Source organism: Balaenoptera acutorostrata, chromosome 4 (genome assembly GCF_949987535.1).
Source record: "Balaenoptera acutorostrata chromosome 4, mBalAcu1.1, whole genome shotgun sequence".
In the NCBI taxonomy this organism is placed as follows: Eukaryota; Metazoa; Chordata; class Mammalia; order Artiodactyla; family Balaenopteridae; genus Balaenoptera; species Balaenoptera acutorostrata.
In genome coordinates this window covers 55,344,293-55,359,097 of record NC_080067.1, presented here as the reverse complement: position 1 = coordinate 55,359,097, position 14,805 = coordinate 55,344,293, and the positions used below count along the sequence as shown (strand labels likewise).

General features: G+C 44.6%; 1 protein-coding gene across 4 annotated transcripts in view; it reads left to right on the top strand.

Moving 5' to 3' along the window:
- TNIK (TRAF2 and NCK interacting kinase) overlaps positions 1–14,805 on the top strand; it is a 412,707-nt gene that overhangs the window by 304,208 nt on the left and 93,694 nt on the right. For all 4 annotated transcript variants that reach the window (XM_057546114.1, XM_057546113.1, XM_007197510.2 and 1 more), the window contains exons 10-12: positions 4,232–4,407; positions 8,707–8,773; positions 12,056–12,260. In XM_057546114.1, the coding sequence (XP_057402097.1) occupies positions 4,232–4,407; positions 8,707–8,773; positions 12,056–12,260 (448 nt within the window). The remainder of the gene's footprint in view (positions 1–4,231; positions 4,408–8,706; positions 8,774–12,055; positions 12,261–14,805) is intronic.

The window sequence follows — 14,805 nt, the reverse complement described above, 5'->3', positions numbered from 1 at the left end:
TCTTCCCACCGTGCTCACCCCGGCTCCGCTGCCCTCACACGTATACTCCATGCCGTAGCTTCCCTCCAGGGGTCTCTGGAGAAGGATGGAAATGACTCTGTTCCTGTGAAAGATGGTCGGTCTTGTCCTTTTCACATGCCCTTTAAATGTGAAGATTCCACACAGGCAAAGCAGCACTCGATTGAGCGCATCAGAAAAGTCCCAACTGCTTATCACTGGAAAGAGGTATAAGATTCCTGGTCCAAGCCACTCATGCTCCAGATGGAGACTGGAGGCCTGGTATGGTTGGTTAACTGGCTTATCCTGAGTCCCAGGTTCATGGCAGCCTGGAACCCCAGCCTTCTGCTTTTACTCCAGAGCTTACAACCATCTCTGTTATTTTATGAAACACCAGTTCTGATTCGTGCTGGGTTATCAAGCACTTTTGTTTTCGAAATGACAGTGCTCTTGGGTGGGGAGGGGACTGTAAATAATATAATGATAATAGAAAGGAAATATCAGAAAATACTTCAAATAGACTGAATTTACTACTAGTAGTGTGACTTTGGACTTTATTGAAATCAAAACAAAAGTTATCACACAAACTTTTTTTAAATTAACCTTTTTTTGCAGTCTCCTTAGAGATAATAATGATCCTGGTGACTTTTCCTGCTAATGCATCTAATCCTAGTATATGTAAAATAATTCCCGTAAAGAACTCTATATTATTTGGTTCAATCCAAGTGGGGAAAATCACCTTCAAATTTCTGCTCGTAGCCCTCAAGGCAGATCCTCCTGTTCTTTAAGCCTGGTAGTGGTCAGAGATGCTGGGACATTGTCATCATAGTAATAGTAATAATAATAACAATCATAGCAAACACATATACAGCATTTATGATGTAACAGGCCTGGTTCTAACTCATTTAATCATCACAACAGTCTTTTGAGATAAGTACTAACAGTATCCCCATTTGCAGCCAGGGAAACTGAGGCACAGAAAAGTTAAGGGATCTGCCTAAAATCGCACAGTTAGTAAATGATGGAAACTGAAATAGAGAAAAAGAGTAGTTCTGGGCAAGTGCAAATTTTAAGGATCAAATTGCATGTAGGGAGTCTGAAGATTACCAAAATCTTTTAGCCCAGCTCACTAAAACATTATAGTGATTAATGTCATAATCGTTCAGGCATTTTTAATTCCTCTAACACAATACATAAACAGGAAAAATCTGGGAAGATAAAGTGTTCAGTGACACTGGTATTAGAAGAACTAGTATCTCAGACTGTAAGTACCAGTCACTAACATTTATCTCTCGGTGCCAACCCTTGGGAAATTAGTATTACTAATCTTGAGCTTTTTTTTTTTAAAGTGACAGAACTAAATTAACAGCAGCCAAGACTGAAGCAACAAAGTTATAGAAATGTACTTTAAACCCATTAGGCCTCTCGGCAAAGAGTCAGGTGATGCTTAATGTAGGTGAAGTATTTTTACTTTTAATTAAACATGTAATTAAGCATATTGATTCTTTGGTCACACTAACTTAAATGGAGACAATGAATCTTTCTTTGAAGATTTGTTTTAAGTAGCATTATTTTCTCTTCACTGAGAACCATTTGCAGATGACATGGGATAGACTGCCAGCTTTGTAGTTGTACACGTCTTGGCCCATCCTTTGGGCCCCAAAATATTCTCTTGAATATCTCTTGAGGTTCCTTCTCACCAGGAGAGATAATGGAAAAAAGACTCTGCTATAGCTGTTCCCATTAAACTCCCTGAACACTCTCTCATCCCGGAGATGTCTCTGACTTTTGTGAGGTGTCAGTATCAGGGAAAGGAATGTACAGTCTATTAAGTCTGGATCTCTTTTTAAATTGATTATGATTTCTTTTATTTATCATCCCCTAATGAATAGTTGCCCTCTATAAAGAACAAACTTTTTCTTCCAAGTTGCAAGCAGAAAAAAAAAGAACTGCCATTTGCATTCCTCGTGAATATTGAATAGCTTTCTGTCTTGGTTTTTGTTTTCACCTTTTTAATGCTGATTTTCTACCTAGAAGAGTACTATGTAGAGTTTGTCTATTTCTTTATGCAGGTTAACCTTATTCTTTTCATTTTATTCCTTAGGACAGTCCATTATTTCATTACGGTTTTTTGTGTTTTTTGGTTTTTTTTTGCAAAGTCCCTCCTTAGATGATATCACATTAGTGCCTCCACAGATTAATCCGATGGATAGAAAGAAAGTGTATGAAGTGATATCTTCTCTCTAAGCCTTCATCTCTGTCCCTCAGAAGCACGCATTTGAAGCCACATGACAGCCCTCGCTCAGAATTCTCACCCGATCACCATCCACGCGTTCATCTGTTTCTCAAACACGTAGTGTGCTCGTGATAGGAAGGTGACTCAGGCAGCTCCCAACTCTGGGGAGAATTTCCAGTGTCGGGGAGGCAGGGCTACGAGCTGAAGGACTTAGAGGGAGGTGCTTAGAATGTCCATCCTACTGTTCCTATGTCTAGTCCTCAGTGTTTCCAATCCTGATTCATCCTGAGCTGACCTTCAGGTGACCTTTACTTCTATGTAAAATAATTTAAAAGCTTGAACATAGCCTGGAAATTTAAGGAGGAAAGAATACCAGTAGTTCAGTACTACTTTAAAAACATGGAGTGAGGTGAACAACTGCTTTGACCGGGGCAGAAATGGAGAGTGGTACGTATAGCAGTGCCCTCTCCCATTTGAATCTTGAAGAACACGATCACCATTGCGTTCTGTGTGGTGAGGACACCTTTCAGGCCTGAAGGATATATATACAGGGCCCTCTGGGAAGTTTGGGGAAGCTTGCGGAAGCCTGCATCGGGGATCTGCTCCTGTAACTCCCCAGTGCTCCACAGGAGGGCAACAGAGAGCGCAAAATGGATTCATTCCTGAGCAGGGTTGGGCCCCGAGGAGGGTGAGCAGGGTTCCCCCAAGGTCTCCAAGGGTGATGTACCCTGCTGACAATGGCGCACCTCGGAAAGGCATGCTGTAGTCATGAGCTTAATTATTTATGATGCTGGACAATTCCTTGGAACTTTCAGACAGAACATGCATGCCCAACTCATGAATCATAGCTCAAGTCATCATTAGTATCTACCACGCTGTGGACTTGTGCCCTATTCGCGGGTATCTCTCACAGCTTTTCCCTGCCGCTCCCCTGTGCGTCTCTGGCACAGGGTTTATCTCTGAGGAAATGGTGCCTTTCTAGAAAGAGATAAATTTGCTTCTGGGTATGAACTTAGTCCCTGTAAGTTAAGTTTCCAAGTCTGTGGATTGATAGCAAACATACACATACATCCTGTTCTTATTCATTGGAAAACAAAGTTCAAAACTGATTCAAAACTGCCAGTTAGGGCTTCCCTGGTGGCGCAGTGGTTGAGAATCTGCCTGCCAATGCAGGGGACACGGGTTCGAGCCCTGGTCTGGGAAGATCCCACATGCCACGGAGCAACTGGGCCCGTGAGCCACAACTACTGAGCCTGCGTGTCTGGAGCCTGTGCTCCGCAACAAGAGAGGCCGCGATGGTGAGAGGCCCGCGCACCGCGATGAAGAGTGGTCCCCACTTGCCACAATTAGAGAAAGCCCTCGCAGAGAAACGAAGACCCAACACAGTCATAAATAAATAAATAAAAGAACGTGAATTTCTTAAAAAAAACTTAAAAAAAAAAAAAAAAACTGCCAGTTAAAAAATTTGCCTAATGTTCATTTTACCATATAAGAATCTTGCTCATTCCTACATAATGTAATCCCCCTTACCTGTCCAACCCTGGTTTTACTTTTCCCAGCTTGCATTTTCTGCTGCATTTAGAGAACTCACCTCAGTGTCCCCTGACATATAGTATGCTCAATCCCAGCCTTAGTGTTTCACTGATTTTCTACTTCCCCGAACTATCCTTTCCCAAGGGTGATTTTTCTCCTAATTCTTTAAGGCCCAGCTCTGGTTCCCTCATTCCAGTAGACCTTCCAGGTGTGATTCTTATCGGGGTCTTTCTCTTCTCTGGTGCCTTTTGGTCTTCTGTGTGATATTATGTATAAACTGTGCAAAAATGCTTTCGTGCTATAACTACCATACACTGCCTGAGTTGTATGTTGATGGCAATGATGCCTTTGAACCCCACTGTGCCTAATAAAGAGCTAGACCGACTTTGTGATTGGTTGATCCCTAAAGTTTGCTTTTCTTTGGATTGTCTTTTTATCTATGGGTTCATCTCTTCTGTTTGGCAGGTCAAAAAAATTCCAGTCCTTTATTGAGAGCTGTTTGGTAAAGAATCACAGCCAGCGACCAGCAACAGAACAACTGATGAAGCATCCATTTATACGAGACCAACCTAATGAACGACAGGTCCGCATTCAGCTCAAGGACCATATTGATAGAACAAAGAAGAAGCGAGGAGAGAAAGGTGAGACACACGTTTGTATTTCAGCGAGGGAAACAAAAGACCAAGTGAGTCATGGGCTCTTGAGGTATTGGAGGGACGGTGGGGATTTCAAATAGGCCTGCATTGTTCTTTAGTGTGAAGGGCTGCCTCTGAGATCACAGCCTGTGGGCATCACTAGGCTGCTGAAATGGAATCTTTGATGAAAGAATAGAACCTCGGGAAATATTACCTTTTCCAGGCACTGATCAAAAAGTCATGTTGAGTGATACTATGAAGTGGTTTAATACGACAAGTGATTTTCTTAATTCAACTGAATATTCATGTTTCGAAGACTCAAAGTCTACAGAAGACAGGCAACCTTAAAAAAAAAACCCATCTAGTTGACATTTTTCAGTGCTGGCACTCTTCACCATTTAAGTTTTCATGCTCTGAGGCTCATTTCTAATTTAGTTATTTGGAAGTCAGAATGACTTTTATTATAGTCAAAGCGATATAAAAGAAGTTGCCAAGCTGCTGTATGGAACATCACATTTTCTTCTTTATAGATTCAAAAACTCTTTTCTCTTATGGCTCTAGCTGTTAGACCATACTACCTTTTCACTGCATCACTGGAAAAGACGTGAGTCCAAACTTGGGGCCCTGGGACTGTGCCCAAGTTGTTTGAAAAGAGACTCAAAATTCCTTAACTAGCATCCTGACCAAGGTGAAAACTCACGTGGTCTGGGGCAGGTTTTATGACTTAGTTGGGTAGGGAGGTAGGGAAGGTTGAGGATGGGAAGGAAAGGGGGGGATGCAGAGAACAGACAAGGTGAGAGCTCCCTGGTGGGAGCAGGAGGGGGCAGCTGGCCAGGACAGTGAGGGGGTGATAGAGGGCTGGCCAGGTGAGCATTGAGTATGCGGGCAGGGGGTGGGCAGGTAGAGAGCAGAGGGGAAGGCCAGGGGCCGAGGGTGGGAGGTACGTGGTGATGTGCTTGGCTCCACTTCTGCACTCTCCATCTTTCTCCTCTGTTCTTCACGATCCAGACGGAACGGGGAGGGTGGTGGGCAGCACAGAAGAGAGGGTGCCCTCCTTTTATTTGAACTTCCCCTCTTCTTTGCCTCTGCAGTTAATATCTTCAGATGGCAAGGTATGAGCAGGGTCCTAGGGGTAGGGTGGTGAGCCCTGTAGGGGCAGGACTGGGCAGAGGTAAGATCAGCAGAAGCTAAGGGAGGAGAAATCCTCAGTGAAGCTTCAAGGGAAGAGTTCCTTCTTTGCAGCCGGCCTCGGGGATGCAGGAAAATGTGTGATCAGGTTAGACTCAGGAACGGGAGGTTATGAAGCTAATCCAAAGAGGCTCATCTTCAGTCGTTAGTGGATGGAAGGGATGAGATATCAATCAGGGCCCAAGGAGTTGGGAGGGCAGCCCAAGCTGGAGGAACTAAGCTGGAGAGAAATAGATGAGTCAGATCAAAAAGTGCCGGGACTGATTTTTCAACTGCTACTTATTAATAGTGGTCTTGGGCCACTCCATGAAGTCAGACTTTTAAAGGGAAGAGTTTAGTGTTAATCAACTATACTCCAGTATGAAATAAAAAGTTAAAAAAAATTAAAAATTTCAAAAATAAAGATAAAGGGAATAGTTTAGGGCAGTGTGTCAGACATGCAGCCCATTAAAGGCCAACTTTTCTAAAAAGAATATTTATTTTCCTATAGGTATATAGAATAGGTTAAGGACTCGGACTCTTCTTTTCAGACTCAAACTCTGAGTTCAAATTCTACTTCTACCCCTTAATGGTTATGTGAACTTCATCCCAGTTTTCTCATCTTTAAAATAGGAATGGGGGTATAATAATAATTAGTATTGTCTGGCATTTTTGCAAAGATTAAATGAGATGATGCATGTAAAATGCTTAATACAATGTCTGGCACATAGATGTACTGAATAAATGTAAGCTATCCTTATTTAGACAATTTTTATTGACCTACAGTTTTTCAGTACTGTTCAGGGTTACTTTCTGAGATCCTGTGACCTCTGCCTCTGACCTGTGAGTAAGAGTGGGTAAAGCTTGTGCCTTGGATTGTTTTCACATTTTGGGGGCACAAACTCTAGAATGTGACTTAGAACTCACCACCCCATGAAAACAGACTATTTTTAATGTGTTCCCTCTCTGCAGGGTAAAGAGTAAGATCCTTGGGAGTAGGCTTACTCGAGAGTTGCATGATGATTTAAGGAACCTCATTCTGTTTAGGCTTCGAGCCACCAGCAGCCTTCTTTTTTGTCTGCTCCCCAAGAAAGAGTGTTGCTCAAAATGAGACTTCATTCCAGTTGCTCAGTTTGATTAAATGACTTGACTTGCTCCTTCTAAAATTTTTTCATTCTCTTAGTAGCTCTAAGACCAGCTTCTGGTAGAATCAAAAATGTTTAATGTGCATTGCTTTGATTTTTTTAACCTGATATTATTTTTTCCTTCAGATATGTTGATACATGCTAATTTAAGCCACTAATATAAAAGCAATCACGCTGGATTCTGGTGAAGTATTATAGTTGAGGAGATTGACAAATGAAATTTTTACCCTAGAGAGGAGAAATAATTAGATTAATTGTGTGCTTCTTTTCCTTGCTATAATTTACTTTACTAGATAAAATTTCTGCATTTTACTTTGAACTCTCTGTTGATTCATTTAAGGAAAGTTTGGAATACTAAACTTTCAATGTGGAATACTGAAACACTTTATGAAGTTTCTTTACATTTTCGTAAAATAATACTTTTAAAAAAGTAGCCTGAAAACTTCATACTTATCTAAACATGTGAAGCTAATTTTTACATGATTTTTAAAAATACTCTTGAAGTCATCGTGCTATGGCTTCCTTTCATCATCCCTTTAATGGCTAAATAGTATGGAAAGCAAAATGTGTTTATGATCAAATTCCATGGTTCTCATCATGTGACTGCTGCCTCCTAGTGGTAACATAACCAAATTGCAGTTTCAGTTTCTTTTCAGGGGTGTACAAATGTCTTCAAAGTTGTAATTACTAACACATAGCTATCAAGGGATGATAGCCCTGTGACAACCTCCCTGATTAAAATGAAAAGCTCCTCCAAAGTCTCCCCATTGCCTATGAAAAAGTCCTCAGCATGGTATATATAAAGATCATTAAGCTACATCAGACCTGCTGGGCTTTCTCACTCCATCTGCTTTCTCACACCAGCCACTCACAACTCAGTGTTTCCTGAACATTCATGCACTATAATACTGTTAGCCTTACTCAGGTGGTTATGTTGCTTAGAATGCCCCTTTCCCAGCACTTTCAGCTGCCATCTGCCTAAAAAAGGGCTACTGATCTTCCAAGGTCCAGCTCATTTCTTCCTCAAAGACTTCACTGTTACCTTCCCCCATTATGACCCATGGACTTAGCCGCTTTTTTGTCTGATATCTCATTGCTCTTTTTTATGTAATTCTATTTTGTATATAATGTGTTGGAAAGAATGCTAATTATAAAGTTGGAAAAATTCTGGATTGAATTCTGAATCCAAATCTCAGATGTATTGGTCATATTAATAAACTGCTTATAATCTCAGTATCTTTGCTTGCAAAACGGGTATTATGTTAAAGGATTGTTATGAGAAGTACATGAGAGAACATAAGTATCTAGCATAGTGACCAGCGTGGGCGATACCCAATAAAGATTAGTTCTCTTTCTTCATAATCATGGAGACTCTGATTATTTACTTATCTATCTTGACCATTAGATTCTAATCTCCTCTGAAGCAAAGACTCGATCTTGTTCATTATGGCATGTTAACTTGCTTAATATATTAGGGAATTAAATGAATGTCCCCAGTGGGTCAATCAAAACACATTTAAATCTATATTTTTAATAGCACACGTTTTCAAAAGTTTCTGTCTGGTATTAAGATATCTAAAGGCAATTTGTGAGTCTATGTAAGTCATAATAAAATTCCTACGTAAAAAATGATTACTCCTGTCAGTAAGTTAACAGTGGCCCAATAAAAGATTGGGTTAGGTGGTCCTATAATGGGAGTTAACACAAACTGAAAAGTTATGTTTCAGCTCCTTGTCTTCACTTTCATGTGAATGCCAGGCATTAGGGAGAGAATCTAGAGTCGGCTGGGGCAGTCTTGGATGTTAATTCCATGTGCTTGAATCTAGCTGGTGGGCACTGTTGGATCACAAGTCAGGAGGCCTGGAGCCTGTCCCAGGTCAGCATTAAGGGCAACTCTTTGGGCCTCAGTTTACTTATACATAAAATGAGGGCATGAGCTTTACCGAGCTGTAGCATCTTTTTGCACGCTAATATTCTGTGGGTCTCTCTTTAGATGAGACGGAGTATGAGTACAGCGGGAGTGAGGAAGAAGAGGAGGAGAATGACTCAGGAGAGCCCAGGTAGGCGAGCAAGAGCTATCTTCTCAGTTTCACATTTTGCACTGTGGTTGTGTGAAATTCACATCCTTTTGATTTATAGGTTCATTTTTAAGAATCTAGCAGGGTGGTCTTATTTAATTTATTGCCCACAAATGTACTCATTAATTTGGGAAAATTTCCCTAGGCAGACTCTTACAAGAACATGGAAATCAGGATATTCTTTATCTTGTCTTTCAAGATTTTTTTCCTTGTTTCCTCACATGTGTAACATGTAGAATGGGTAGGAGGCAATTATCTGGGTAATACAGGTCTAAAAGTGCCTAAAACTGCAAATTTCTGGAGACCAAAGTGGTATTTTTGGACTTGAGTTATCCAGTCCATTACTTCATACCTTTGAGACATTTAGGTGGCCACTGTCCTCGTCACATGGCGTGTGTTTTCAACGCAGCCTAATACAAGAGGAAACAGTTTCCAGGAAATCAAATTACACTCTAGAGGTGAACCCTAAATAGAAACTTCCATTCCCATTCCTCTTGTCATATGTTGGCCCCCAGAATCAAGTGCTGCTTTATTATCATCATCCCTATGTTTTGAATTTCACTTGACTTTGATTCTGACTTTCTTCTAGTCTGTGTTCATAAGTAATTAATGCCAATGTGCTCACACTGCCAGGATTTCTCTTTTGTAAGAGAATTCAGCTGATGGCAGTTTGGTGAATCAAGGGGCATGGGCATGCACACCAGGGCGGATTCACTGTACATGTGAAGTGAGATTACTGGGGGAAATGCACAAAGCAGAAGGGTCACTGGGGTATATGGGTCCCCATCCTCTAGCCATCCAAGGAAGGGACCCAGTACTCAATAAGGAGCAGTTCTTGTACGACTGAGGCAGAGCTTCTGAACCAGGGAAGGGGCCAGTTCAGCCACTGCTGCTAGAATAAGCTAGTGCATTCCTTTTCTGAGCTAATTCAGACCTACCAAGCTGGATTATTGCTAAAACTACTGGAAGAGGATGGGATTGAGGTTACAGGGCCATCAGTTTTTCTCTCTTCACCTGTTACGGGAATTTTCAAGGTCAAAGACTGAAAGAGGATTCTTTCCTTCCATCTAGACGTTTTCTGCCCCTAGTTTAGCTGCATAAATATGGTGACTGCCAAGTAATGACATGGAAAATGAACATTCTTGTAAAGCAAAGGACCAAATGCCTTGCTTTCAGAGTCGTACGCTATTTTTCCAAAGCTCACCCAGACAGTCACGTCAGCCCTTCTGATCACTCGCCATGGAGCTGAGAACCTCATCTTAACGAACACTTGCTAAACCGCATGTTAGGAGTCACTTAGTGGGTGACCTAGCCATCTCTTAACATTTCTATAATTGTCACATGTCTTTATATCACATCGAAGATTATGTTCCAAGTCCTGTTTTATGGACACATCTAATTAATTTACATGAAATCCTGTAAAATAGAAAGGGATAGTGGTTATCTCATTATAGAAATGAGGTAACAGCCCAACGGTAGCAACCAGCTCACACACGGAGTTAATGATTCAGTCAGTAATACATCTCGGAATCAGTTAATATTAATGGGTCGTCCTCATGTGCGTGGAAGGTTGGGTTCCCCAAGCCCCACCACATTTGCACAGACCATGTGGCCTGAGTTGATAAGCCCCTCCTTTGGGGGGTTGTTTAAAGTTCTACACAAAGGCTGTTGGTTTTAAAGGAGGCTTATTAGTAGAATCCAAGCACTGTCTATGAGCCACGCCTTTTGATGTCATGTTATGGCAGTATCTCACATAGCACGCTACCCACTCTCCAAGACAGAATGATCCCCTTGTCAATCACCAAACCTGCTCCTCCCCTTTCATTCCCCATCCCAGTTTGCATCACCACCACAGCCCAGACGCCAGGAAGAAACCTGCAAGTCATCCCTCACTCCACACATTAGATCCATCAACAGGTTTCATTAACTCTCTCCCCAGATGCTCCTCCCAGCCTCCATCCCCACCTCCCCGACCTGGTTAGTCTCTTCCCCAGAGCCACTGTAGTCACAGCCCAACTGGTGGCCCTGCTTGCCCTTGTACCCACTGCAGAACATCTTCTATTCAGCAGCCAAACGAATCTGATCATGTTACCCTCCTGTTAATAAGCTTTCCATGTGTGGCTTCCACAGCCTCATGCTTTACCCTCTCTGCTCTGTCTCTGACTTCCTCTTGTACCCCTCTCCCTGTCATTTGGTCTGCTCTGGGAAGAGTGCCTGGGCTTCAGACCCTCAAAAAGGCCACCCCTGTTGCCACGACAAGCCTCTACACTTGCTTTTCCTTCTGCCTGAAAGGTTCTTCCCCTACCTCCTCGTGTGACTGACTCTTCATCATTTGGGGCCCATCTCCACTATCAGCTTCTGGGAGAGGTCTTCCCTGATCACCCCATCTCAAGCAGAACCCTCATCCTAGCCGCAGTGCCCTGCCACTGTCCCTTTTAAACTCTTACACTTTTTTTGTCTTCTATAGAGCCTGTTAACATCTGAAATTATGTTATTTGTAATAATTTGTCTGCCTGTCTAATTATTTGCCTGTCTCTCTTCCCCACACGAAAATAACTAGAGGGAGAATTTGTTTAGCTACTGCTGTATCCACTAGAGCCTATTATAGTGCCTGCCGCATAGTAGGTACTCAATAATTATTTGATGGATTTATTTCAAGGGGAAGCTGCCGGAAAGATTACAAGGGCTAGGTCTGTATGAGTAAGTAGGAACCATTTCCCTCCTCCTTGCTGGGCTGCAAGCAGAACCAAGGAGTCTGTAGCTTTGTGCTGTTCAAGGAGGTGATGTGGGTGAAGACGAGGTACCCATCCAAGGAGAGCAAGCTCCCTCACCGCTCCAGATTATTCATTTTTATTTGCTGGCTTAGCTCTTGCCTTTCTTTAAAGTGAAAATAAGCTGGTCTGGGGCTCAGGGCTTGCGTACTCACTACAGCTTTTAGAAATAGAGGGGCGAGGGAGTGGTGTGGACGGTCCGGGAGAGAGGTGGTGGCTTCAGGCATGTGACATCTCTGCGGCGACGGAGCGGCCTAGGCATGCCGTAGTCACACTGGAGGGGAGGCTGGACTCGCGTCTGTTACCTGGACTCTTGTTTCTTTTGGGGGGTGAGCAGTGGAATTAACGGAGGGGTCTGAGAGCCCGTGCTTGAGCACGTGGCCTCTTTCCCCGCAGGTGGGTGCGGTACCCGCCTGGCTCTCCTCCGCCGGGACCCCCGGTAGCGGTGGCCCCTCCCTGCGCGGGACGCTGATCTGTCTCTCCCGCCGCGCAGCTCCATCCTGAACCTGCCCGGCGAGTCGACGCTGCGGCGGGACTTCCTGCGGCTGCAGCTGGCCAACAAGGAGCGGTCCGAGGCCCTGCGGCGGCAGCAGCTAGAGCAGCAGCAGCGGGAGAACGAGGAGCACAAGCGGCAGCTGCTGGCCGAGCGCCAGAAGCGCATCGAGGAGCAGAAGGAACAGCGGCGCCGGCTGGAGGAGGTGAGGCCCCCCCCCCAACCCCGGCCGCCTCTGCCGCCCGCCCCTCGCGGCTGCGGCCCCTTCCTGGGCGTGCGCCGGCGCCCGAGGTCCCGCCCGTGGGGCCGAGGCCGTAGCCTGCTTGCAGCACATGCGGCTGAACTGCCAAGGAGGCTGCAGCCAAGCGCTCTCACAAGCGGGGGCACTTCCCTGGCTGGGGGCGGTGGAACCTTGGTGTGGTCACGTCGGCAGAGCAGGTGAAGTCTCCAGCCTCTTCAAGGCTTGCCCAGGTACCACCTTCTTGGTGAGGCTTCCTTGAGCCCCCCACTTAAAATCACAGCCCCTCTCATGTCCTGTCGCTCTTCCCTGCTTAATTTTTTTTATATAGCTCTTATCACCTTCACATGTGTGTACTTTATGTAGTTTCGTATATCTGTCTCTCCGCACTAGAATGTAAGCTCCCTGAGGACGGGAGATTCTCTCTTTTATCCCTACGTATCTCTACATCGTGTATGTAGACATTAGTGTCTAAAACAGTGCCCGTCACACAGTAGGCACCTCCTAAATATTTGTGGAATGAATGAACTCCTAAATATTTGTGGAACGAATGAACTAATATACAAGTGGATGAGTCAATGACCAAGAGGTGACGTATAGGTGTTGACTAGACCACAGTGACCACAGTGAATAGGCAGAGAAGCGAGGCGTCAAATATGGAAAAGCAGGGCCTGCCTATTGCTACTCCTTTGTTACTCCTCTGAACACGGAAGAAAGCATTTCACGAGTCCTTCCACGCACGCCTTGGTAGCCAGGGCCTGTCCCGTAGCTAGTGGGCAAGCCTTGCCTTCACCAGTAGGTGTGCTGCCATCTGTGTGGGAACCCGTAGTGCCAGCCACACTCTCCTGCATGGCTTACCCTGGGCCAGGCTTCAACCCGTGTGGTCTTACAGACGTTTATTAAAGCCTCTTTCCCAGAACTTGGGTCCAGGGCCTCCTTCCTCTGCCAGATAAATCAAAACCTCTAGACAGTTAGGAAACTGAGAGACCATGGCTGTTGGGGAGGTTGGATGGCAGATGAAAGCTTCACTAACGGCATGGTAATGGGGGAGTAATTTTACAGTTCTCCCAGACACCATCTTGTTCCTCATTAACGGTTTACAGCAATTCATTTGCTCTGTCAGGTGGCCACTGCAGTTAGAGGGTGGTGAATTGCAGGCTCCAGGAGCGGCTTGCTTTTTAAATCGTACATCCAGGTCCAGCCTTCCCGGATCAGTGAGGGCTTCCGTTCCAGCTTGCAATAAATCCCGTCAACCTCATTATGTCCCTAGAGTATTAGTATGCAGACCGGCAGCAGTCATACCCAACAGTTACAATCACTGAGTGACTTCTGTGTGCCAAATACCGGATGGGGTGCTTTGCTTACATCCAGGATGTCACCGCTATCGTGGATTTCTGTATATTCATGATCTCTTGTGCAAAGTGTGCATATCTCCATTTAACAAAGAGGAAACTGAGGTTCAAAGAGGGGAAGAAATTGGTCCCACGTCACAGAGCCAGTAAGTACAAAGCCAGGATTCACACCCAGGTCTGCCTTCTCCCAATGGCCATGCGGGCCCTGATGCACTAAGGGTAGATATGTAATCAGAGCCGTGAACTGTGACCCTCAGAATTGAACCTTATAAGCGTCTGCAAACAGCAGTAGGCAAATGAAGGACTTCCCAATCTAAGTAAGTCTAGGATGTTGTCGGAGTGACGAATGCTCAGCCCGTAAAAGGTTTGAAGGTCACCTACCATCCTGTATTCTCAGAATTACACTATAGTAGACGGAGGCATTGTAGTGCCGAGGGGGCAGAAGCCTTCAAAGGAGCAGGCAAAGGCAGGGTGAAGGGAGATGTGGGTGGTAATTAGCCAGCTCTCAGAAGTAAAGTACAAAGTGTAGGAGTGGAGGTGCCTGCCTCACCTCTGGTTACTCTCCTGGGCACAAATTGAAATTCTCAGACAGGTCCTTGCAGCTGTGCCTCGGTGTCATTTCCTTCTGCCCACCCAGGCCGGCTGCAGCCTCTTGTACTGGCCCCCAGCCCAGCGCTGCACCGTTTCCTTCGGTCTCTCTGGTCTCCTGAGGACCACGGCCTCTGCTGTCTGGATCCAAGGCTTACTCCTTTTAACTTCTGATCAAACCTCTCTCCGCAGCCAGTACCCTCTCAGGCTCTGCCCCCCGACCCTGCCTTTCCTGCTTCTTTCCTGATTTGTGGTTTATTCCTTCCAAGAGCATTTCCCGAGGCCCTCACCTCATTGGAGCATCATGCCCTGGAAATCTGGACCATTTGCCTTTCCCCTGTCTGGCTAATGAGCTCCTTGCCTGGTGATTTGCTACACTTAGTTTCAGGCTAAAAGCATTTACCAAGTAACCCTAGAAAATCCCCATTGTCATCCCATAAAACGTTTAACATACCAGAGAATGCAAACACGTGTACACAGACACACACGCACACTCTTATATGAATTGCCTTCTTTTTTTTAAATTTTAACACAAGAACCCTTGGCCTTTGAACCTAGGTCCTCAGTTGGTA